General features: G+C 51.3%; 1 protein-coding gene across 2 annotated transcripts in view; it reads right to left on the bottom strand.

Annotated features, from left to right (window-relative positions):
• The window catches only part of Pde9a (phosphodiesterase 9A), a 95,083-nt gene that overhangs the window by 52,254 nt on the left and 16,965 nt on the right, over window positions 1-25,864 (bottom strand). For both annotated transcript variants that reach the window (XM_028885059.2, XM_028885060.2), the window contains exons 2-4: window positions 12,677-12,747; window positions 10,633-10,710; window positions 6,336-6,379 (exon numbers count right to left, since the gene is read on the bottom strand). In XM_028885059.2, the coding sequence (XP_028740892.1) occupies window positions 6,336-6,379; window positions 10,633-10,710; window positions 12,677-12,747 (193 nt within the window). The remainder of the gene's footprint in view (window positions 1-6,335; window positions 6,380-10,632; window positions 10,711-12,676; window positions 12,748-25,864) is intronic.

Raw genomic sequence — 25,864 nt, 5'->3', positions numbered from 1 at the left:
ACAGCTTCTGCTGAAGCTAGTAACTTTATTTCCCTCATAAAAGGAGAAGCCATCTAGAAGCAGGTCTGTGCTCTGGGGCTAGGCGAAAGGATTTCCTCCCTTTCTCTCTTCTTCCTGCCTTCCTTTCTTATTTTTCAGAAGGTCTGTGTGGCCCAGCCTCGTCTTGAAATCTCATGCCCAGGCCATCTCCTTTCCAGCATCCTGAGCAGCTGGGTAAACACCAACTTTCATGTTCACAGAGGTTGCCACATCTGCAGGGAAGCCAGCCTGGCTTCCCGGGCTCAACCCAGCAGGGGCTGTTTATGGCTCTAAAGAAATCTCTGCGGCTCCTGTGGTCAAGACTGGCCCGTCCTTTCTTCTGAAGTCATGGTAGCTCTTGAGGACGCTCCTCTCTGGGCTGTCTCCTGGGTATTTAAGTACTGAACAGCAGAACTTGGCGTCTTTTTGCAAGGCACAATCCTGCAGGTCCGGGGGGGGGGGGGGGGGGGGGGCATTCTCTGACACTTGGCGGGAAGGCCCCCTAGGAAGGGCAGGTAGGGGCCATGCTGCTGCAGGCCAGAGCCTGAACCAGAATTCCACTTCCTATCCTGAGTTCACACTGTGGTGAGTGTGGCTTGTGTGTTGAGGGGCAAATGGAGCTGCTGACAGGCCACAGCCCCAAGGCTGTCTGGCTGGATGAACTACTGGCCCTGGGCAAAGGCTGGGTCCAGGGTGGAGGTGTGGTAGGAGTCGGTGGAGTAGAAGAATCAAGAATGCCTGAGAACCAGCTCCGAGGGTCTGCTGAGCCCCTTTTCTGCCCTTAGGCTTCAGCTGTCTCCGGGACACCAGCTTTGCCCTCAAAGAGAACGTGGGATGTGGGTACATTGGGAAAGAATGGGTACCTATCACCCAGTGTCTGTCAGTGTGACCAGGAACATGACTGAGGAGAGGACACCAACCCACGAGGGAGGTGCTGATGCCTCTGGGGGGAGGGGACGGACAGTGCCTTTAGAGCCAGTACCTTCTTCCTGCAGAGTTCACACGGCACTCCCAGGCAGGTCTGGGGGGCAGAGCAGAACCAAACGTGGCCCCGATTTCCCCTGGTTGCTTCTGTCCAGGAGCAGAGTCCTGTCCTTTGTGTTGAGCAGAAGTTTAGGCTCGGCCCTGCAGTTGGATCCTTGCTGCTGGCCACCCCCCACCCTGTTGGCATTCTCGGGGAAGCCACACTCCTAGGCTGCTCACTCACTAAGAGTGCTCACACTCATGGCGTACAGCAGGCGTTTTCTGGTTCTGTCTTCTCCCCCTGGCCCGTTGGGAGCATGCCTCTTTCTCGCTGTGCGTTCACTCTGACATCACGAAGCTGCGGTGTACAGACAGGCCTCGGTCCTCTGCAGCACTGTCTATTTCTCAAAGTCCTTGGCCACTCTCACGACCCCAGATGTGGGAACTGCTTCAGCAGCATTGGCCCAGATGCTCACATGTGCGTCTATCCCGACCCTCCACAAACCCTCCAGGGAGCTCGGTTCTTATATCCCAGGGATTCCGCTTACACTCAGCTCTGACTTTTGTTAATGAGTCAGAACCTAACTCCCACCAGTCCTGGTTTGGCTCCAAAGTTACACAAACATTCCATTTTCTGAGTAAGTATCAGGACTGGCTTTTCTAGCACAAAAACCATTTATATTATTACAAACTAGAAGATCCTGAAAACTGATATTAAAAAAAAAATTTTTTTGTAGTGGTAGGAATTCAACCCAGGATCTCATGCATGCTGTCCACTAAACTACAACCTCTTACACACGCAAATCCATTTCTATAGCGCTAAAAGGAAATAATGATAAAGTTACCAAACAATATTCAAAAGGCTTTCACCAGCAACTACGACCCTGAGAGACACTCCAGATAACCCAGCAAGTGCAGAAATTCTGCATGAAAGAGACCACAAACATGTTAGTAACATGTTAATTCTTCCCCAATTATTCAGCGTATTTAATAAGATTCTGAGTAGCTTTTTTTTTTTTGTCAGCAATTGACAGATTTACCCCAAAAACTATTTCACAGTATAAACTCAGTGTCAATTTTGGAAAAGACAAAAGAAAAAAAGAGGGCTATGCCCATCTGTTCGCAAGACCTGCCAACAGCCCACAGTCACTGGCCTACGCTCACGGTCAGGACAGATGTGTGTGCTGGTGGACCAGGAGGCTGGGTCCATGTAAAGACACACATGTGTAGCTGGCTGGATTTGCACAAAGGGACCACGGTGACTGCACAGAGCCATCTTCTCATTAATGGTGCTGGAGCAAAGAAATCCCCATACGGAGAAAAACAAGCCTCAACTCCCTACTTGGCAGACTAGACTAAGCATCCCACTGCCTCGGGAAAGAAGGAAGTACCGTGCGGTGTAGTGGAAGAGTCACGAGGACACAGTGCCCCCACGACCCCTCTCCTAACCCCCCAGTTAACAGCTGATCATGAGAAAGACACCAGACAGAGTCAGGCGAGCTGGCTCCTACTTGTAATCCTAGCACTTGGGAAGCTGAGGCTGGAGGATTGCCACGAGTTTGAGGCCAGCCTGATGCTCTGTAATGAGTTCCAGGCTAGCCTGGGCTATAGAGACTCTGCCTCAAACAAACAAAAATAAAGAAAGAAATAAGTAAATAAACACACACACACACACACACACACACACACACACACACAGAGAGAGAGAGAGAGAGAGAGAGAGAGAGAGAGAGAGAGAGAGAGAGAGAGAGAGAGAGATCAGTTAGGGGTTACTAAACAGATGATTCACAGCCCTGCCATAGAAGTCTGAGAACTGGGAGACCCCAGTCCTCAATGCAGTGTGAGACAGTGGTTAGATCCTGGCACAGCTAAAGGACACCAGGGGAAACCATGCTGAAATCCATGCAGAGAATGGGGTTTAGTTAGTAATATAAAAGTAAAATATTTTTCTGCTCAGAGGAGGCCCGATTCATTTCTTATAATAAAAATATTTATGCTACAAGACGTTAGAATCACATCTACTGTCCAGAGAACTGTATGACAGTTTATATGAGGAATGCCTCAAACACAAAATGTGCTAAAAACAACTGGTGCCCCCGTGACGTCACACCACAGACAAGAACGAGACTCCGACACACTGTCACACATACCACTCGCTCTCTGTGGGCATTTCAAAATTCATCCTGTAGCACCAGTCTCCCCAAGACCTAAACTTCACAAAAGCAAGCCGACTTCAACTCCATCTCATGCATACACAAAGACCAACTCCAAATCTACCCCATGGGCTTGGATGCAGCTTGGTGGCAGGATGCTCGCCTAGCATGCACAAGGCCTGGGTTTCATACTCCGCTGCAGAAAAACAACAAAAACCAAGAAACCAAGCAAACAAAAACAAATTCCTATGGAACTAAATACACACTAAAACTATAAAACTTCTAGAAAAAAAGCATATGAGCAAACTTCCCAGCCAGGAGGTAAAATCAGGGGCAGGGGGAAAAGCTAGATCCTGGTTCAATTCCCAGAACCCGCATAGTGGCTCACACTGTCTGTAACCCCAGTTCCAGGGGACTGATGCCCTCTTCTGGCTTCTGAGGGCACTGCATGCATGTGGTACACATACATGCACGCAGGCAAGACACCCACCCATACACATTCACATTTAAAAAATAAAAATAAATAAAAATCTAAAAAAAAAAAGACTTTTTCAAAATTTAAAGCTTTTATGTGGTACAACCCTGTGCACTTCAGCACTAGGGAAGTGAGGAAAACAAGTCTCTGAGTTCAAGGCCATGTGGACGACATAGTGAGACCCTGACTCAAAAGACCAAGATCCAGCAACGTGGTTCAGTTGTGGGATGCTTGCTTAGCCTGTATGAGTCCCTGGGTTTCACTCTCAGTGCCAAAAGTAACAACAAATCAAACAAACCAAACAAGCCCATCTGATCCTTGAAATTCACCAATCAGGAGATGAAAGGGATGCTTTGGACAAAGGAAGCATTTAGCGTATTTCTTTTTTTTTTTTTTCTTCTTTTCATTTAGTGTATTTCTGACAAAGGGTGTGTGTGTGATGGTGTGCGAACTGTCAAGCTGACAGAATCTAGGATCACCTGGGAGACGGGTCTCTTGATTACATAAACAGAGGCGGAAAGACACATTTTAACTGTGGGCAGGACCATTCCCTGGGCAGGAGATTCTGCACCCTGGAGAAACGGAGCCTGGCACTGGCAAGCATGCATCCATCACCCCCTCTGTTCCCAGCCGTGGATAGGATGTGACCAGCTACTTCAAGCTCCCGCTGCCTTGACATCCCCGCCATGACGGACTGTGTAACCTTGAACTGTGAGCTGAAAGAAACCCTTTCTCCTGCAATCGCTTTTGTCAGAGTGGCTTATCGGGGCAACAGGAATGGATGCTAAGTGTGAATCTTCATTACATCGCATCAAAAAAGCTTCACAGCTCCGTAAGCGCAGGAGCAGCAACTAAGAGTTACCCAAGAACTGACCAGAGAGGAGTCGTAAGAGGAATATAAAACAGACACCTTGCCAGGCGGTGGTGGCGCATGCCTTTAATCCCAGCACTCGGGAGGCAGAGGCAGGCGGATCTCTGTGAGTTCGAGGCCAGCCTGGTCTACAGAGTGAGTTCCAGGAAAGGCGCAAAGCTACACAGGGAAACCCTGTCTCGAAAAACAAAACAAAACAAACAAACAAAAAAAAAAAAAAAAAAAAAAAAAAACAGACACCTCAAAGACACTCATGGTCAGTACTCGTTAGGGAATCCGTAAACTAAAACCACGGCACACTCCACTTCCACAGCCGTCGGAACGAGTGTATGGGGTACAAAATGCTGACAGTACAGAGTGATGAGAAGGGAGCCCGCGCAAGTAGGAACTGGAAGTCCAAGATGGCACAGCCACGTCAGAAAAGGGAAGCGGCAGGTTTTGAGGGAGTTAAACTTGGACTTCACCTCATGACCCCACGGTCTCACTCAAGCCCCACCCCCTCCTCTTTCACTCACAGCAGCTTGATTCATAAAAAAATGACCCAAATGTCCATTCAGAAATGAATGAAGATCATTGAGTGCGGTCGCCTGTTAGCAACCAACAGGCCCGATGGTCAGTGCTCATGACACCAGTGGGTCTTGGGAGCATTGGGCTGAGTCACCCCCTGGGCCATTTCTTCCTGTGTGAAACTCTGGAAGGGGGCTGGGGAGAGGGCTTGCTGTGAAGCCTGAGGACCCGAGTCCCATTCCCAGAACCCACACAAAGAGCTGGGCGTGACGGCACATGCAGGCAATCCAGGGCTGGAGAGGCAGGGACAGGAGGGTCCCTGGGCTTCACTGGCCAGCCAGCCTAGCCTAGTCAGTAAGACCCAGGAGAATGGCAGACCTGTCTCAAGAAACAAGATGGAGCCGGGTGTTGGTGGCGCACGCCTTTAATCCCAGCACTCAGGAGGCAGAGGCAGGTGGATCTCTGTGAGTTCGAGGCCAGCCTGGTCTATAGAGCAAGATCCAGGACAGGCACCAAAACAACACAGAGAAACCCTGTCTTGAAAAAACCAAAACCAAAACCAAACCAAACAAACAAACAAAAAAAAAAACCAAAAAACAACAAAAAAAAACAAGATGGACGCTCCTGAGGAAGGACATGACAGGAGATTGATGTCTGGTTTCTCTAGGTATGCACATAACCACGAATAAAAAAGACTTGCATCCCATCCCCTAACACCTCATCCAAACTCTGGGAAACACATCTATTGGATGGTCTCCAAAAGTAAGCCAGCTGTTGGCGGAGCCAAAGCAACATGAGAGGATGTTCACGGGAACCTCAATGTCATTGATGCTGACTGCAGTGTGCAGTCTTCAAAACACATCCAGGTGCACGCTTAAATGGGAGCGCTTTATTACGCCGAAATCCCACACAAATGGAAGTGGTTTTAAAAAATCCAAAAGGAAACAGGATTTTTACAAAATCCCATGCCTGGCTAAAGCACCTTGGGAAACCTGGTGGGCCGGAGGCCTGACCTGGCAGCTCACAGGAACGGAAGCGGGAGTGGGCCTGGGAACTGAGGTAGACCGAGGTGGAAGGACACCCAGTATCTATCATGGTCTCTGGGTCAGGGTGGGAATCTCAGAATGGGGGGAACCTGGACAAGAACATGAAGTTTCAGATTCTGCAGTGGGAGCAGTCTGCAGATTCTAACACCTTAACCAACATGCATTCCATCACAGGGAAAGGCTGGGACCTTCTCTCTCTCTCTCTCTCTCTCTCTCTCTCTCTCTCTCTCTCTCTCTCTCTCTCTCTCTCTCTCTCTCTCTCTCTCTCTCTCATTACTTAAAATGTGGTAACAGGGCCTTACCAGAGAGTTGCTTGACGGCCACGGGTCTCACCTTGTAGGGAGTTCTGCAAGAGAAGAGAAGGGCCGCAGTGAGTGGCTGCTGCCAGGAATAAGCCATCGTTGAGGCGCATAACAATTCAGCTTGGTGATTTGTTTTCTATTTCTGCTGTGGTGCTGGAGATGGAACATTCTAAGCTCAGGCTTGACCACTGGATTACGCCCCAACATTCCTTCCCCCCAAACTGGCTGTTCTGACTTCTCTCAGATGCATCTAATTTTAAAACTTATATTGCAGCCGGGCAGTGACGGTGGCACACGCCTTTAATCCCAGCATCCGGGAGGCAGAGGCAGGCAGATCTCTGTGAGTTCAAAGCCAGCCTGGTCTACAGAGCAAGATCCAGGACAGCCAGGGCTACACAGAGAAACCCTGTCGAAAAAAAAAAAAACAACCCATATTGTTAAAAAAGCTCCTTTATAATGTTCACATTTGATTAATGAAGCAAACTTCTGTCATTGATATGAACCAAAGATACAGTATCAAGTGAGACCAAAGGACTCTGATATTCCTTGCCTAAACCTATCCCAAATCAGTGCAAACTGGCTCCCTCTCGTTTCTGCTGGAGCTCACAGGACTATACTGGAACCACTGACCCCCGTCAGAAACATATCCCATTATTCAGCAGCCTGTTTGAAGCTGTGCAGAGGACCCTGGCTATCCGGAAGGCAGGGAAAGGCTCTCCACTGATGTAAGGACCTCTAGCTTGGGCAGGAACAGGCTTCTGAGGCCAGTGGAAACCGGGCGAAGGTGGGCAAGGTCCAGTGCTAAGAGCCAACCTCAGGAGAAATTGGTTGATTGGTTGGTTTTTCTTTAACCCAGCAGTTTAGCGGAAGTTAGAACTTGCTAGCAAGAGTGCCAGAAGGCGAGAGACAGCCCTCAGAGGTGCTGCTAGCTGGCTGTGTGCTGGCAACACAGGTCAAAGTTAGGATGTCATGAGTCAAGATGAGTCATCGGAGTCCAGGGACCCTCAGACCTGCTGTTCTGAGAGCCCACTGTGGTAGGAGCTGGCAGTGAACAAGGCCAAAATGCTCCTGTTGTGGGCAATGATGTCCCATGTTCAAGTGTGGGTTTCTGAAGGGACAGGTGTTCTGTGACAGAAATAGTTACATTGTCTGTCTTTAGGATGGGCGACCATTCGTTATCCACAGTGTTTGGGTGTGAACGTAACCTACAAGCAAATGCCGCTGGCCAGAGATGAGGAGGGCCCGGCCAGAGATGAGGAGGGCCCGGCCAGAGAGTGCAAGACACTCAGACCTCAGGCAGAGCTTCCTGGCTCCATTCCACAGCTTCTCGCTTAGCCTTGCCTCCTGGGTCTCAGATCCTCTCAGCTCAGTTCTGTAGAGCTAGTGACGTATCTTCTGGGACTGAATAAACTCTTGGCTCCATCTGAAGTGAGTTACCGTTTCCTCACTCCCTTCCTCGATGCTGTTAATATAATGTAAATGACATAACCCCTTCCCCCTCTGGAGCTGATAAATGGCCTTGGACTTCCATGGCCTGTCTGTTCTGCAGTCTAACTGACTGGGTACTGGCCTTCTTTTATGACGCTTGGGCAAGGCAGCAGACTGGCGCCAGCTGGCCATCCAGAGGGCCTGTGTGCGGAGCGGAGGGATGGCTGTACAGCCCTCCTTGCTGGGGCCTGGTTGCTTTACCCAGCAGAAAGCTGCATGTCTCACAACTTGGCTAAAATCGGAAACCGAAGATGTGTTTGTGTTATGTCAGAAATGTGCGGTGTCAGTTCTGGGTCCCCTCCTCTCTCCATATGCTGTACCATATGCCCCCGTCTCCTCACACCAGCTAAGCATCTGTTCCCCTTCCCCGGCAAGAGAGTAAGGGCAGGGTTCGAGAGGCAGCGCCGGGAGCTGGACACTGCCAGACCTAGAACATTCCTTGGTCAGAGAAAGGAGCCAGATGGGAAAAGGGCCCTCTGAGGGCAAACCTGCAGCTCCATTTGGACAGATTCCAACACGTCTGTTCTCACTTATTGGCCCTGAGGAACAGGCCACTCACTCATCATGTCTTGCCAGCTCCAAATGAGAGCGGAAGCCGATTGGCCTTCCATCTTGCCACTGTGATTTGGGGTTTAAGACAGGTGCAGAAAAAACAGCAAGAAAGGATGAGCGGTGAGAAACGGAGACAGCCACCCATTTGACCAGGATGGAAGTGGCTGGTTAGAAACCTCTGAGACTTGGGGAGTCATGGAAAATCCATCCTATGAACAGGACACAGGAAGGCTCCAAATGTGTGGATGAGACCTGGCATCTTCAGCCCAATCCCTCCCACCAGTGGGAGGCTGAGACAAGAGGAGGGGACCATGTACAAGCTGAACAGCTGCATGGTCTTCAGAGGTGGGGAAAGTTAAGACATAGACACAGACAACACATGTGGCCACCTGGAGTGGCGGGGAGGGGTGGACTGTGCTTGTGGGGCAGTTGGGGGGGGTCACACAGACCAGAGAGTCTATCCTGTACCCTCTGAGATCAGAGGACAGAACGTTCTGGCACAAGCCCACACCTAGGTCCAGAACAGTTTCAGCAGTTCCCCTCGGCAGGTGCGTCTCACCCCAGGCTACACTCTAGAACCCTTGCAGAGCTTTACAAAGATCTGGATCAATCATTCATAGAGGAGCCTGTGAGTCAACCAGGTCCCTTTAAAAGAGGTTGCTAAAGCCAAGTATGGTGCACATACCTTTAATCCCAGCACTAGGGAGGCAGAGGCAGGCAGACCTCTGTGATTTCGAGGCCAGCCTGGTCTACATAGAGTTCCAGGACAGGCATCAAAACTACACAGAGAAACCCTATCTCAAAAAACAAGCAAGCAAGCAAGCAAATGAAAAGATGTTTAGTTTTAATGCACAGCAAGGGCTGGAAGCCACTGTTCAGCTGACCTGATCTCTACTGAGTCACCAGTGTGGGCGAGTGGACGCATGTCTTCAGGACAGACGGCAATGTCAAAGCACAAACAGGCATGCCTCTAGGTCAGGCACCCCCATGGAGACCAGGATGTCAGACCACACATGTCATGATGCACAGGGCGCCTTCAGCAACCACTCGAGACCCTGACAATCCCTTCCCAGCACACAGGCTCAGGTCAAGAGTCCGTTCTGGTGAAGGAGTGGGAAGAATCAAGGGGGAGACGGAAGCGCAGGAGAATGTGGAGGCCCCGGAGACAGCACACTTACACCTCGGCAAGTGTTGTCCACCACATCTATGCCTGCTACTTCCCCATCTCCATCCATCCATCCACACAGGCACCACCCGGATACCTAACCCACAGCGTGTGGCCACCACCAGACCGAGGTCATTTAGGTCTAAGCCCACAAATGTATTGTTCACATCCCTGCCTCACCCAGCCTTCTACATACCTCGCTCCATCTTCCACATCCACACCCCTGTAACCCCAACACAGCACCAGACACCTGTCCAACCTCATGCATCTGCATCCCTCTCTGCATCTAAGAAGTGGTTTCCAGCATCGCACAATGCAATGTTTGTTCTGGACATTTGGGTGCACATGTGCGTGAGAGAGAGAGAGAGAGAGAGAGAGAGAGAGAGAGAGAGAGAGAGAGAGAGAGGTAGAAGTCGGAAGGCAACTTTGTGGAGTTGCTTTCATCCTCACACAGGTTCTGGGTTTGAACTCATGTCATTAGGCTTTGACTTAAACGCCTCACCAGCTGGATCACCCCACCAACCCCAGAAGATGCATTTTAACTTCTGTTTGGTTGAATCGCCCCATATGACATGGAGACTACTAGGGACCTTCTAGGCCACCTGGGAAAGTGGCATCACTGACTCAAAGGATCTGTCCCAGGTCCTCCCTGAGGGTACAGATAACTGGCTCAGCTATCCTACTCATTTCAAAGGTAGCCACTGGCCACCCTTGACCTTCTGTGCCTCAGCCTCCTTCCTCCTATGCACGGAATGTTCCAGCAAGGGCTTAAGTGGGGAGACAGGGTCCCCAGGAAGCCCTAGTTCTCCCAGAAGGATCCCTCAGGCTGGAGCTATGCTCCTAGCCTAATTCCCGTTCTTCAGCTTTCCTGTCTGCACACGGCCTCCTCATGGGGCCCCTCTGGAGAACGGAGCATGGTTTCCCAAGAAGGAAGGAGCGAACCAAGCCTCCTCCTCCTCCTCCTGCTTCCCATCTGCCTCTTCCCCTCTCCGCTGAAACTTCACACTTTTCAGCAGTAGTAAACAAAACCAAACTGCAAACTCCCTGGCACATGGCACGGAAGCATACGACACCCCAGGGAGAGATGCTTACCGCTCTGAGTTCGCAGGCATGGTGGGATCGATGGAGACCATGGCATCATCCGTGGTCAGGAGGGAGATGGTGGTGTTCCTGCAAAACACTCATGTCAGTGCTGCCCCTCTATACACTTGCATATGGGCCTCACGTGGCAGAGCCCAGAGGAGCCAGGCCGTGAGAACTGGGGACCACGTGTCCTTGGCTAAGGGCGGGCAAGGGCGGCAGTCTGTTCCCCCACCCTCCCTTAGCAAATCAAGTGGAAAGGGTAAGTGTATTCATAGAGCCTGCCACGTTTGAAATAATTTAAAGTGGGAATTGGAGCAAGGCTAATTTATTGAGTTGGGAGATTAAGGAAGCTGCGGTGTCCCCAAAAACTAACATCGGTCTGAGACAGGAATCATTGTTTGCTTATCTCGCTGCTCTGGACCCCGGGAGAGAGTCCCCTGAGCTGGTCCCAATTCTTTTCCACAAGTGGACTTACGTGGTCAAAACCAATTTCCTCCCCAGCTTCTCATCTTTGGAGCTTCTGATGAGCTGTGATCTTCAACTCATGTAAATGTAAATTCTTATTCTTATTGTATTTTTATTTGTGTGTCTAAGGATAAGTGCATGCTTGTGTGGGTGCATGAGGTCAGAGGTCAACCTCTATGGCATTCCTCGGGTGCCATCCACCTTGAACTTTGAGACAGGGTCTCTCTCTTACTGGGACTAGGGCTTGCTGTCTAGTGAACTCCCCAGATCCACCGACCCCGCCTCCTTAGGACTGGGATTACAAGTGTGTGCCACCACACCTGGCTTTTTATGTGAGTGTTTGGGATTGAATCGAACTCAGGTCCTCACACTTGTACAGCAAGGACTTGACCCATGGAGCCAGCTCCCCGGGGGCCTGTGAATCCTTCAGATCAGCACAGTTAGAAATGAGGCTCCAATCTCACAGTGTTGTCAAGGTAGATGTGTACACTGCCTATGTTTTATAGTTCTTAATACATGCCTCCTAAAGCTGTCGGTCTGGTGGCTGCTTTCACTCCACTGGGTCATCTGCTGTCGCCTCTAAATTGTCACCTTTATCACATCGGTCCTTTTCCTCGCTGGCTTGCGAAAAGCTTTTATCAGCTTTCCATCCCTTCCACCTCCATTGACCCTGACCCCAACTTTAAAGTGATCTGCACCCAACGCCACACCCAATCAACCTTTCTTTTCTCTTATTTACTTCTTTCGTGGTCTCTGAGACAGGGTCTCACTGTGTAGTGAGGGCTGACCTTTAACTCACAATCCTCCTGCCTCAGCCTCCCAAATACTGGCATCACAGGCACATACCACCATGCCTGGCCTTTGGTCACCCTTTCTAATGGGAAATTAGGTGTTAAGATGAGCCAAGTATGCCTTAACCAAAATGCTCAGGACCAGAAGTATATGGGATTTTTTTCCCCAGATCTTAGGCTACCTGAAGATATGGGATGAGATATTACGGGAACGGACCCATGCCTAAAAACGTAATACATGTCTTTCACGGAGTGCTTTGATTGACATGTCACACTAAGTCGAGTAAGGCATTCTCCACTTTTGGTGTCGGGTCAGCGCTAAAACTGTTTCAGATTTTGGAGCACTTGGGGTTTGGGAACTATCGAGGCTCAGCCTGTAATTAGACAATTCCCGAGCTAGTACGAACTGGATTTAGGAAAGACACTGTGGGGGGAGTCTGAGGATTCTGTAGGACAGGCAACTGCTTTTAACTCATCTCTCGAAGCCAGTCACGTGTCGAGTGCTGCTGAGGACAGCATCCCGAGAGCAAAGGCGCTTACATGAGTTATTTGAGGCCGTGGAAGGAAAATCCCACCTCTCACGAGGGGGCTGTGCTGCGTTCAACCCAGCAGCTGGATGCTGCTGCTGGGGAGGTGGGACCGGGCTTCCCTCGGGGTTTGTCTCAGTGGTTTCAGGGAAATCACCGTAGACGCCTGGGGGACTCCTCTGCACTGACCCCTACTTGCCGCCTCACCGTTCTCCGGTCCATTTCGAAGATAACACAGTTCTCATCACAGGGCACACGGGGGACACTCACCGAGGCAGGCCGGTGGCGATACAGAACAGGTCCATGATGTCGCTGGAGTTGCAGTACTTGCTGAAAACCACCTGCAGGACACAGAAGGCAGGCTTGGGAGTCGGCTCAGTGAGGAATGTGCCTCGTAAGTAAGCATCAGGACCCGAGTTCAGTCCCTTGCACACATGTACATAGCCAATGTTGTCACATGCTTCAGATGCCAACACCAGGATGGCAGAGACAGGAGGATCCCTAAGGCTCACTGGTTATCCAGCTTAACCCATGAGGTGAGCGCCAGGCCAGTGAGAGACACTACCTCAAAAAACAAGATTTGCATGGCTACTGAGGAGTATCATCTAAGGCTGACCTCTGGTTTCCCCCACACACGTTCACACATGAGCATCTACAAATGCATGAACACACATGTGCAAAAAAATGCATTTACACAAAAAAGCACAAATCACCCAGGTAGTGAGGTAGCAGAGCGGCATTTGGTTTCCATGGAGATGCTGGGTTTCATGTACTACTTCCTTGCTGTTTGGAACCGATGTTTACTTTTCAAAACTGTGGGCTCTAGGATGTCACATGGGCATCTTTTCATTTGATCAGTGTATATGGAATGTGGGAAAGCTTCATTCCTCTGTGAGGCAAAAATAAATCACTCTCCTGCTTCTCCACGCCTGCAGTGACCATGGCTGTGTGGGGCACAAAACTGAGGCTGGAGTTTCAGGGTCTCACAGCATGGCTCATCTTCAGTCACCTCACAGAGCTGTGATGGGAAAAACAAATTTAAGTTCGTTGATTTAAAAAAGAAAAAAATGGCCTTTTAGTCTTTGGGGGGATGAGGATTGGGGGCTGAATGACCAGGTCACAGGGGGCTCCAAGGACAAGAAAACAGCTGTGCACCACTGGTGTCACAGAAAAATACAAACTGCATGTGCTGTGACTCTGCAGGCCACCCAGCATCCAGCCCTGGCCCCGTGGGACAGAGAGATCTTGTCTCGCGTGGGCATGGTCAGTACCAGAGCCCTGGCGTGAGTGGGTCTCAGCTCTTCTTCACTGGTAATCACCCTCCCATCGTGGCCAATAACTCCAACTTTATCATAGCTTTCTTTCTGCCCTCCTTCTCTCCATCCCTTCCTCTCCTCTCCTGGGGTTCGAACCTAGGGCCTTGCCTGTCGGAGGAGAGTGGTTTTACCACTGAGCTACAGCCCTAGCCCCTTTGTGAGACCATGTTGCACTGTGTGGCGCAGAATTGAAATCCCGGGTCTCCAGCTCTGGACTGCTGGAGTCGCAGGCACCCCTAACCCACTTCCACTCAATAGACGCTTCCCTTGGATGCGTCTCCCAGCCTCACCGCAGTAAATGCCCTTCGGTACTCTGCCCTGAATGTGGGGGAGGACCAGGGCTGATAAGAAGGCTGTTACTTTTTGATGCCCTGGCACAGTCCTTCTTAGCTAAGTTCCTTCTTGCTCTACTTAGAAACGGTGAAATGCAGCAAACAGATGACTCTCTCCCATGCACTTGGCCTTCCCGTGACTTAGGCCATTTCCTGCATGCCGCCCCCGGCCAGCAACGATACAAAAACTCCATTTGTTCACGCCTCGCCGATTCCACCCTTTGTATCAGTATCAGGGGTGACGGTTGTTAGCTGTGACCCGCATCATCCATCGGCGCTGTCCCCATGTCTCAGCTCCCTCCTGAGGACGCCCTTCCAGCTCATCTCTGGTCACACCCTGATTCTTGCAGCAGCTTCCTCCCTGGCTCAGTTCCTATCTATGGCACACCCCTGCATGGTGCCACTTCTTTGCAGAGTCCCTGTTAGTTCCTGTCACCCACAGGAGAAATCCCACTCTTTGCTGGGCAGGTAAGGTCCTAGGGCTTGTCCCCTCCCAGCCTGTGTCCTGGTCTCATGGACACCCCTCTCCTAGCCCCCCTGCTCTCTCTTCATCCTGCTATTGACACACACACACAGTAGCAGCATCCTCGGTCCCTGCTGTCAGCAGAATGCATGCACCCTTACCCAGTACCTTGTTTCTACCATGACCACTTCTGGTATGGGCCTCTGAGCCATGCTTGATACTGCAAATTTTCCGGCACAGCCAACCTGGGGTCCCAAGTCAGCCTGGGGTTCTAGCCATTTACCCATCAAGGCAGAGGGGGGTCTTTCTCACAGCTCACTCTGCCCGTTCAGTTTGGTTTTTGAGGTCTCACACTCGTTATGAGCTGGAAGTGGGAGGAGGGAGGCATGAAGGCTCTTCCTTTGATAGATCTATTGGGAGACTTCTGAAAAGGGCCGGAGGGAGGGTAAGAGGGTTTTCAAAGTGTGCCTGCAGTCAGAGACGCAATGGTCCCTGGGTCATCTCAGGAACACCACGCAGAGGATCCGGGTGGGGCAGGAGGACTTTGCTTTTCCTGGGTTCAGAGGGGTTCCTGAGAGTGGGGAAGGCTACAAGATGTGGGATATCGTGCTATCGGCCAGCTGTCCCTCCAGCTCCCCATCTCCTCTGCATCAACACGGAGGGTACCATGTGTTTGGGGGGGGCTGCTCCAGTCCCCCCAGAGCCCACAGAGCTGATCCTAAAGTTGCATCCTCTCTGTAGCCAAGAGCCACCGATGCTAGGCCTCTAAGGGCCCATGTGGTGCCCAGCAGGGGCTCTCTGCCCTCCTAGTTCCTGCTTCTGTACGTCCCTGACTTCTTTTGTTCTTATTTCACGCTTGTTTAGTTGTGTATACACATGCATGCCATGGTCGCAAGTCAAGCCCCTTTACCTGATGAGCCATTTGTGCCTCCATTTTAAGTTCTGTAGAATGGGCCCACAAAGGCAGCAGTTGTCACCCAGTGATGGCTTAGCCCCCTGAGGGACACTCCTTGAGGTTCCACTGTCAAAGTTTTGTGATTCTGAAGAAGTTCAGAGGCCACAGTGAAGGACCGCACCAAACTACAGACCCAAGAGTTGAGTCCAGACAGGCCTCCATGCCCTCCTCCACAGGCTGGGGCCGCTGATCAGGATGCCCAGGACTCCTGTTCACTGAGAAACAGCATGGCGAGGCTACCGAGCACGCCCATCAGTATTCGCCGCCGCCGAGGACAGCGTGAGCCCTAAGGATGTTTCACTCGCATGCTCCGAGTCCACCAAGAAGCCCTTTCATTTCTTCTTAAGCCTTTTAACAAACAGGCAGGGTTTTTGCTTTTTTTTTTTTAACTGAAATGAACCATTTTAAAATAATATCTGGTTTTTCCTGCCATCTCCGCCTCCTCCCCAGATTCAGGAAGTTGTATTAAATAGTTTTTCCTTTCCATGGCAACAGGGTTATCTGCAGAGGTCCTGCCAGAGCAGTGGGCGATGCTCAAAGAGCCGGGGCTACCATTATGGGGGTCAAAGCTTTGAATTTCCTCTGGGGGTGGGGAGTAGCCTGCTTCTTGGGGTCACAGCCGTCCCAGGGAAAAGAAACACTGTGGTTTCTGGCAGATCAAGAGGCTTGCACTGTCCTGGCGTTTTTGAGAAGAGGGGTGTTCACCCAGATTTATAAGGACTGTTGATGAAATGTGAATGCTTGCGCTTTCAAAGATAGGACAGCAAAAAACCCAAGGCTTTTCAAATCTGAAGGGAAAGGTCTCAAGCAGAGATAGTGGCCTATACCTGTAAATCCAGCGTTTGAGAGGCTGAGGCATGAGGATCATGAATTTGAGACCAACCTGGGCTACACAGTAAGTCTGAGGCTTGCCTGGGCTATGTGAGACCTGGCCTCAAAAGGAAAAAAAAAGGAAAGGTAGATGTTTTATTAATTTATTGATACTCATAGGAGATCTGCATTTCCCTGGATGGAGATGGAAGAGGGGGGGTTGTGTGGTGGGAGGAGGTGGGGGAGAGGGGCTGAAAGGGAAGGATGAGGGGGCTGCAACCAGGATGTAAAAGAAATAGATGAATAATAATAGTAATAATAATAATTTTTTTTTAAAAAAAAAGGAAGGGTAAGCCTTCCAGCCAATCAAAATGAAGACCCAGTGGCACCTGTGCGGACAGCTGAGCCAGAGCTAGGACGGTACCTTTGTTATGGGGTCGGGAACCACCTCCTGACTGCCTTTCTGACAAATGGCCTAGGGAGGCTGTACAGAAACTTGAAATGGGTAGAAAAGATTCCTTGGGGTGCCTCCAGCAGAAAGCACTTGTGAACCCATATTCCTCTACTCTGTGGCTATGTAAGCCTTTTTGAGGTCTCTTTTGAACTGGCTGCAGCATTAATTGAGCAAAAACCTTTTGACACAGTGTCATCTCATGAGAAGGAGAGTCAGGGTTCTTCGTTGCTAATTAGTCTCCAGCAGAGCCAATGCCAGGAAAGTCTAAGTGGGAAGCGGCAAGAAGCTAGTGGACAGGGTCTGGGATGGCTGGAGTCAGGAAACACCCAGCTAGGACCAACTGTCACTGGCTGCCCTGTGTGGCCGTGAGACCCTCAGGCAGCCTCATCGGGAAGGGCACAGGGCTGTCTGTCTACATGGCGAATAATGTTGGAGATCCTTTGTCCATTACCCAGGAACAGACAGTACAAGAAAGAAGTTGAAATTTCAGCAAGATGCCAAGGCAGGCAGATTCACAGGATTTTACTCTGCCATCCATCGTTCAGAGGCAGATCGGGCTGGGGCTCATAAGCAAGCATGGAACATCGCCCCCAAGTCTTTCATGTGGCTTGATTGGCAGCACTGTGGTATTAAAACACTGACCAGAGGAACACATGAGAAGGGAGAATGCTTCTCTTCCCTGGGCATTGGTCCTTCTCTTTCTCAGCTGAGACCTGTGAATGTCACAGAGCAGCTTCGCCTGGGAGCCCGTCCCCCATCCTGTCTCCATACCGCCCACAGAAAAGAATACCGACACTTGCCAAGAGTCGGGCGGAAGCCAAGCACAACCCAAAGAAACAGAGGCACTCAGACACAGTGTGAGCTCCCATGGGCCCAGCCAGGGTTGAGGTTTCATCTCAGGCTACCCGACCATGAGGGTACACCCTGGCAACGATTGACCCTGGTTACTTAGTCTATATTCAAATCAGCCCCGCTTCGGACCTTGATATAGACACAGGGCTGGATCTAGGGACTGAATCTTCCGTCTTTCTCTGCACTAGAGTCTCTTATCCCCTTTAAGCAAGACTGTAGCCACAGGAGCCTCAGCTTACCATTCTGTAAATGGGCCAATAACACCAGAGCACCACTGGCCTCTCCGGGGGGTAGTGAGCAACAGCAGAGGAAACCATAGGAAAGGAACTACCAAAGCATGGCTGGCCGAACACCAAGTTGAGTATCATACCGTGTTGGTCACCCATGAGACTCACGGCCCTATCAAGATGTTGACTCAAGTCTTCAGGGGGCTCTGAGTTACCAAATGCGACCAGAGCATCTTCCAGCCACAAGTGTGCAGCACCAGCTGTATTTCAGTGAGACTACAGTGCGCACCCTGAAGGATTTCCAGGACTGGGGTAAAAATAAAAAGGGATGCAGCTCCTTCCTCTGTGCCCACAGCTTCCTGGGGTGCGGGGGAAGCGGGAGAGCTGCCCTTGACCTGGCAAACTATCATTCAAACATAGAAAAAGTTGCCTATGGTGGAGCACCCGTGGCTTTGAATAGATGTTCTGGCCCAGCTCTGCGATTCTAGGGCTAGATGGTCTCTGTCAGGAGTGTGGGAACACAAGGTTGGGGGCAGGGCGGGGAGCAGGACTCTGGCTAATTGGCAATCGATGGCTCCTGTCGGCTTGGTTGGGTAGAGATTTTCTGATAAACATCCTGCTGTACCCCTTCTTCCCAAAACTTCGAGGAGTAAGATTTAGGGTGTCACCGTAGCCAGCCTGAAAGCTCCAAGGCACAGAGTTCCTCCAACAAGCACTCTCCAGACATGCTCCCTAGAGCCCAAGACAGGTGGCCTTGGCACCCACTGACCCTGTCCCATCATCACTCGATGAAGCTGAGCCAGGGTCCCCATCACCTCACCCAAGTTTCCCTAAGAGAGCTGGAGCTTGTAGCGAGAGATGGTGAATTCGGCGGGAGCACAGGACCACCAGAGGGATGCACCAGGCTTGGTACACAGAGGGCTGTGGGGTGCTGTGGGGGGAAAGGGGCTGGAGACAGGAGGGTTAGAGGCTTCTGATGGGGTGTCCTCACAACTGCCATACGCCCACGCAAGGTCTCCACAGAGCTCAGCCCTCCCTGAAAGGACAAAGGACGGCTGCTGTTTGGTACCTGCAAGCATGGTAGTTGGTACCCCAGAAGGGACAAGTCAGGAGACTGAGGATCAGTGAGAGGGGCCTCACCAGGCCCAAGTGGCTTCTGGGCCAGAGAAAGGGCAAGGTGACTTCTGAAGCTGGAAAGGCTCTGTCTAAAGTGTCACAATGATTGGGGTTTCCCTGTTCCCTGAACGTCCCACTCTGAGGTGAAGGAAGGAGGTAAGAGGGGTCTCTCAGGTTCTTGGTCCAAATCCCACATTGCGCTGTCTGTACAAGTCAGGAGAGCATTTTAGAGCGCCAAGCCCGATCCCCAGAGGACCAGCTGCCCCATGGGGCCTGGAGGAGCAATGCTGATCCTGGCTGCATGTGGTGATGGTACCTGCCTATCTTCTAAAAAACCAAAGCACAGAATGAAAGGGCTTCCCGGTACCCAGGAAGGGCATCTCATTAGGGCCTCCCGCCCCATTAACTTAACGCAGTGTGAATTTCAGTACAAAGCAGGGCTTGGAGGGGTATGGAGGAGGAAGAGGAGGAGGAGGCGAGAGAGTGGTGAGCGCTGGGAGGTTCTGGAGTGGTTTGTGTTCTGAGTGGGAAATAGGACCGATGCCAGGCAGCCACAGCAGCTGCCTGGTGTGGGTGCTGGGCAGTGGCTGCCCTCCCCCAGCACAGTGGGGGCCTGGACTGGAGGGTTCTTTCAGCCGCCATGGGAAGAAGTAGCTTATGCTGGTGTCTATACCCCATTCAGGGCTGGGCTGTCTTCTAACTTGGCCTCTGAGGTCATGAGTGACCCTGTCCCTGCCGCTCACCTCTGTGGTACTGCAGAGATCTGGAGATGCAACGTTAAGCCTGAAGATTCGTTTGGAGGCTGGAAGGGGCTGATCCAGTGAGGTTACTATTACCATCCCGCAGCTAAGCAGCATGCCACATCAAGGGGACTGGTGGACTCAACAGGCCCGGGTTCCAAGGATCGGAGGTCAGGCTCCGACTCTGACCCTCCCAGCCCTCACCTCACTGGAAATGCTTCCAGACCCCACTCTCAACCCTCGCCTGTGTCCTGGTCCAAAGCACCTATGATCAGATTCAGTGCTCTGCCCATGGTGGTCAGGCTGGAGGTAAAGCCTTGTTCTAGGGTGTGTGCCAGGGAGGAGCTGGCTGGCAGTACGTGTGTGTTGTACCATTTTGACCTGGCTCAGTTTGGCTTTCTGGAGCATGCATGTAAAGATACATACATCATCTTCCATACACACTAAAAATTCACATATGTGAAAACATCTTTTAAAAAGTTTTATGAAGCGCTGATTTTAATTCCCTGCCCCACCCTCAATTTTTGAAACAGAGTTTTGCTATGTAAGCTCTAGTTGGCCCGGAAATCACTATGCAGCCCGAACCGGCCCTTTTAACCTGACTGTCTGACCAGTAAGTGCTGGACAGAGATCTGCCCTAAGCCAGACTTCTGGAACCCAGCCTGGCTTCCAAGGAGGGCAGCTCACATGCAGCTGTTTGGGTCACTGATGAAAAGAGGGCCACACAAGTGTATGAGGAAGCTTAGTATGGTGTCCTTGGATTTGGGTTCCAGACACAAAGTGACTTCTCATGGTCTCTGTCCCATTTACCCTCGATATTCAGGTTCTATTCATTCAAATAATGGCTGGCAATGGCAGGCATGGTTGTTCCCTCTTCCTGGCAATTAGGAGCCCATACAGAAGAGTCAGAATCCCATAGAGAGGGGACCGGGGCCCAGCGGCCAGCCTCTGGCCCTGCACACTTCTGCTGGTGGTTCCGCTGTGAACTCCCCACACTGAGGAAGCGCCAAACCGCTCGCTCATCTTCCAGTCTGTCTGAAGCGCTTTCCTGCAGCCTCTGTGCACAGTTCTTGCTGGGGTTGTGAGATGCTCCTTTGAAATGTGTCAGGTCCAAAGGAAACGCCAATTCCCCACACCCCGAAAGGCAGTCCAAATATCCAGCAATGAACTCCACCCATATAGGAGGACTGCCGGTGGTTCGATAAAAGCCAGCCTTCCTCAGGAACTTGTGAAACGGGTTCCCATTGACCAAAAGGAGTCATTTCCCTTACCTCCAGCACAAGGGATTTATGGCTCTCCGATTGATATATACCTGTGGTGCCTATCAGCATATCAAGGTCCTGGCTAGCTTCCAGGTAGCTCCCTCAGTCCATACTCACTTGTTATACATTTCAGAGCCCCCCCCCCCAGTCTCCTGGCCCTTCCCTCCCCGCAGCTCCCCACCCTTCTTATGACCCAGTTACTCTCACATTGGAGGCTCTAGCTGGTCTCGCTCTTCTTTCTCTATTCCCTCTTCCCTCGCTATTCTCCCTTCTCTCACGGGTAACCCCGGCTATGTCCAGTCTGCTGGCCATGTTCAGTCTACTTCTTTCTCTCTGTGCTCTGGACTCTTCCAGATTTCCATGGCTGTTCTCTCTCTCTCTCAATAAAAACATCCCCCTTAACCACACCATGGGGCAGTCATGTCGTCAGTGTATACAGACTGGCCTTAAGCCAGTGGCCATCAGAAACTGTGGGTGTCTAACACAGGCCCCGTGTGGTTCTACAGTAACAGAATTCTCCCAGGCCTCGGCAAACACGATAATCAAACAGCCATTGAGGTTTGGGTTGAGTTGATAGGCTGGGAAACACACCAAACCAAACTTAGTCTTAGCGGCATCCCAGCAAGCACCCCCCAGGGAGATACAATGCCTGGGAACTTCCTCTGTGCTCCAGCTCGACTGCATCAAGACACACCATCCCGCAAGGCTGGGAACCGGGATGGCCCACGTTACCTTTCAAAACCATTTAAAAGAAAATCCATGTTGGGAAAAAAAATCCCTCGGAGGAGCGGGCGGCTGTAAAACACACAGTTTTCTGTGTCTCGCAGCTACCGTTACCCTGATGGTAGAATTTTTTAGTCAACTGCCTTAGCAACAATTTTCACTGAGTCTCTTTGAACTCCGAGTAACAAATCTCCAGTAAGAGCTCCCTCCTAGGAATTCTATAGCCTTGGCCTGCCCTCCCCAACAGTTGCTCAGCTACTGTTGACTAGGAGAGGCCCAGAGTGTAGGGAACCCCCTCCCCATCCCCCGCAGGTGGATCCTTCAGCCGCCCCCAGACTCCTGTATCTCCTCCTATTGACCATCTGAAGAATCTTTGTTTACTCTCTAAACATGATGATGGCGTCCAGGAAGTGATGTCAAGCTAGTCCCGGGAACCTCCCAGCTGAGATGAGGAGCAATGGGGTCAGAAGTCAGCTCTACTGACTCCAAGGAACCAAAGCAAATACTGATGATAATCAAACTGGTAACAATGAAAAGTAAAAGGCGGTCCCCATGTGGGAACAACCCCAGTGCTTTCTGGGGCGACTGTCAGCACACAACCTGTGCTATAGAACACTAGTCTCCAAGAATGTCACGGCGGCGTTAGCTCCTTGAAATCAGGGCAACTGTAGTCACCAGGAACCCTGCAGACCTGGCCTATTAAGACTCTCTTGTAGAAATGAGGGAGAGGGAATGTCCTTAGACTCAGAGATCAGCCTGCCCTTCCCGCCCCAGGCCAGCTCTATAGAGATGGAAAGTGAACAGAGGTGGGGACTCCATCATGGCAGTTATGGGGAAGTTGTCAGATCCACGCTGGGTGAGACTTTCAGTTATGTGGCTGCCTTGGGGGGCGGGGTCACCCACACGCCTAAAGTAACACCCACCCACGCTATGTGAATAAGAGTCACAGGCTGGGCTTGGAAGGAATCAGTCCTTCCCCTGTCATGGGTGCCTGTCTTAGGGGGAGCAGACATTTGTCTAGGACTTGGATGGGAATGGGTGGGGTGAGGGCGGCAAGCTGTGGGTGTGGTTTAGGACAGGGAACCCCTGATGTGATGGGACATTATCATGACTGGGAACAGAACCCGCTTGGGAGATGATGTGTAGAACAAAATAGGTCCGGGAATGATGAAGGCCTGAATCCAGTAGCTGAATCACGCCACCCTCGGCGCCTAGGATGTGTGACTATGGGTGGTGTATGTAAGACATCGTGCTGGGAAATGGTTCAGGGAATCTCGATCTCACTGTGCTCTCTACAGTCTCCAACAAAGCCACCATCATCCTCCAGAATGGGGACGACACTAGGGATGGGTTCTGGGGTGGTGTGGAAGACACTAGCTAAGGAATGGGTCTCCACACAGCCAGAGGAGAGCAGTCTGGTGAGGCTTACGCCCTTTGACTTGGAATTCCATTTCGGGGGGTGGGGTGGGGAGGGGGTTGCTCTAGGGAAGTAACAGCAACCAAGAGCTTTGACCACATTCAGTGGCCCCTGTGGATTAGCTCATTCAATTGTCACAGCAAACTGGGTCACCTCCTGGGTTCATGCCCACCCTATGGCTGCTCACAGCAGCCCACCAGCAGTTTCACAGCTGGGGAAGCTCCTCTTGTGTAGTGTACCGGGAAAACATGGGATGCCACCCTGGGTCTCATGAACAATGAGACGGTTACAGTTGAGCGCATCCCCAGACAGAGCACTACGGATGCGCCGACACAGTGCCTCTGGAGACCATTTAATGCAACCGTGGGAACGCTGCTGAGAGGGAGCTGTGAGGAGAAAAAAAATGATCAGGCACGACTGTGGGTGAGAAAGATAGGCGCGCGCGCGCGCGCGCGCGCGCGTACACACACACACACACACACACACACACACACACACAAGTGCGCACACACAGGCATGCACGCATGTGCACATACACACACACTTGCATGAGAGCCCAGCCAATGAGGCCAGGGGGTGTCAAGAGCGGCTCCTTGGGTGGTAGGCTAATGGATTCTTTTCCTTTCTTCCTGATGTGACACTGCATTGTCCCAATCTTCTCCAATGAATATGTGGGGGCTTTTATAACCTAAGAAAAAGTTTCCTCTCTAGTCTTTGATAAAGGACCAGGTGCAAGCAAGAGGCGCCACACGTATAAAAGTCTCAAGAGAGGAGAAAAGGTCTTCTCCGTTTTGATTGGGAAAGAAAACTCTTTGGCACAAAGGCAAGAACAAAAGAAAATTAAACAGTTAACCAGAGGACAGAAGTTGGAATTTAAATAGCATATGGCTGGGCATGGGGGCCGTATGAGCAGGAGGGACCCAGAGAAAATCAGAAGGGAAGAGGAGCCTCACAGAGTCTCTGCGGTTGAAGGCATGAAATCCGGAGCAGGAATGCCAGTTCCTCCTGGAGGGCAAGCAGAGCTGAGCGATTTTACAGAGACCACAGGCCTCGAGAGAGCCACGCGCCTAATGACCCCAAGAGTGTGCAGACCAAAGGGAAAGAGAAGATGGCCCTAATGGTCACGCTGAGTTCAGAGAGGGAACCCTGTAGATCCATGCCCTGGTGCTCACTAGGAAGGTATCCACACATGTTCAATGTGCCAGAGACCTGAGTGTCCCAGGTGAGACTCCTGGCAAGTCACAGGCCATGGTGCCCAGGCGTTCAGGTGGCTCCTGGCTCGAAGAGCTAAGCAGCCAGGGTCCTTTTCCTACAGCTTTATGGGGCTTTATTGAGAGTGGCCATGATACTCTGAGGCAAGGTGGGTCTGAGGCTGACACAAACCTGCAGCTGTCACCTGGGCCCCCAATTCCAAACGCAAGGGCCACACGCGACCTTCTTGGTTGCCATTAATACTGTACCGAGCGCTATAAATGCGGTTTGTAAAATACATGATATTACAGACACAGTGCCTGCTGGCCTATATCTGCTTTAAATATTAGGGTGGTGTACAAATCTGTGAGAAGAAAACAGGTCAGTTGTGAAGACTGTGCAGATTTTTGCCTTACACTCCCCAGCCATTAGGGCTGAGAAGATTGGGGGTCTGGCTGCAAGGGTAGTCTGTTAGGAGAGACTTCTGGGACCGAGTGCATGTGGCTGGCTGTGCCCCACCTCAGAAGGCCCAGGGGTGGCCACACCTTTGCTCTTCTGCCTATCTATCTCTACAACTCCCAGGTGCTGGGGTTGTGCACTGGTCCAGGTACATGTATGGCAGAGAAGCACGTACAGGGAGATTGGGAACGTGAATTCCGGTTGCTTTGACCAGCACAGAGGTCTTAGCTCTTTGGAGACTCTGATTTTCCACGTGAAAAGTGAAGACAGTCCCATCTTGGCTACGGGCAGGCTGTGAGAATTCACCCTGGCAAGTGAGAGCTTTTCATATCAACTGCTTGGCTGAGTGGCAATCATGACTACAGGATGGGTCATTTGAACCCAGGGGGTCTTATCACCTCAAAGACCATTTCACAAGCAAGAGACACCATGGACATGCAGCCTCAGCATGCCAGCCAGCATTTCTGGGAGTTTCCATCCGTGTGGGACAAACGGAGGCCAGCTCCAGAATTCTGTCAACAAGGCTGGGTTTGCTCTAAGTGGCCCACTGACCTCTACTGACAAGTCATTGTGTCTTAGTGTCATAAGGACAGCAGGTACTGGGGAGCAGAAGGGCTCCTTAGGAAGAACCACCATGCAGAATGAGTAACATCCCAACTGTGGCAGGTGAGCAACCAGTGTGAGCTCCCTCCAGGGGGGCTGAGGTCCCCTCCAGTTCAGCAAGCAGTTTCCAGCTAAAGAGGGCCTTCCCACAGGCCTGGAGCAGCTCCTCTGAGCAGCCAGCCCCTAGGCACATGCACAGGTCCTGGGAACCCCCAACCCCCAACTTTCAGTGAGGACCGCTAGGGCACATCTTGTGTCACATGGTTTTATGCAGTATCAGCATCTCTGCCACTGCCATTATCAACAGGTATTATTAATGGGACAGAGCTAATCCTCAGGCCAGAGACAGAGCAAGTGGACCCTAGGAGTCTGGTGTCATCATCAGCCCCACAGATACAGGCATGGAATGATGGCCTAGGTACTGGTCCTGATGCAAATATCAACTCAAATGGCTCAGAACTCAGGATGCCAGATCATGGGCTGTGACTGAAGCCGGTTTAGCTGCTCTTCACAGGGAAGGGGGGGGGTGTCTCTCAGA

This window comes from Peromyscus leucopus, chromosome 16_21, assembly GCF_004664715.2.
Source record: "Peromyscus leucopus breed LL Stock chromosome 16_21, UCI_PerLeu_2.1, whole genome shotgun sequence".
In the NCBI taxonomy this organism is placed as follows: Eukaryota; Metazoa; Chordata; class Mammalia; order Rodentia; family Cricetidae; genus Peromyscus; species Peromyscus leucopus.
The sequence above is the reverse complement of the archived record's forward strand: the minus strand, read 5'-3'. Positions and strand labels throughout refer to the sequence as shown.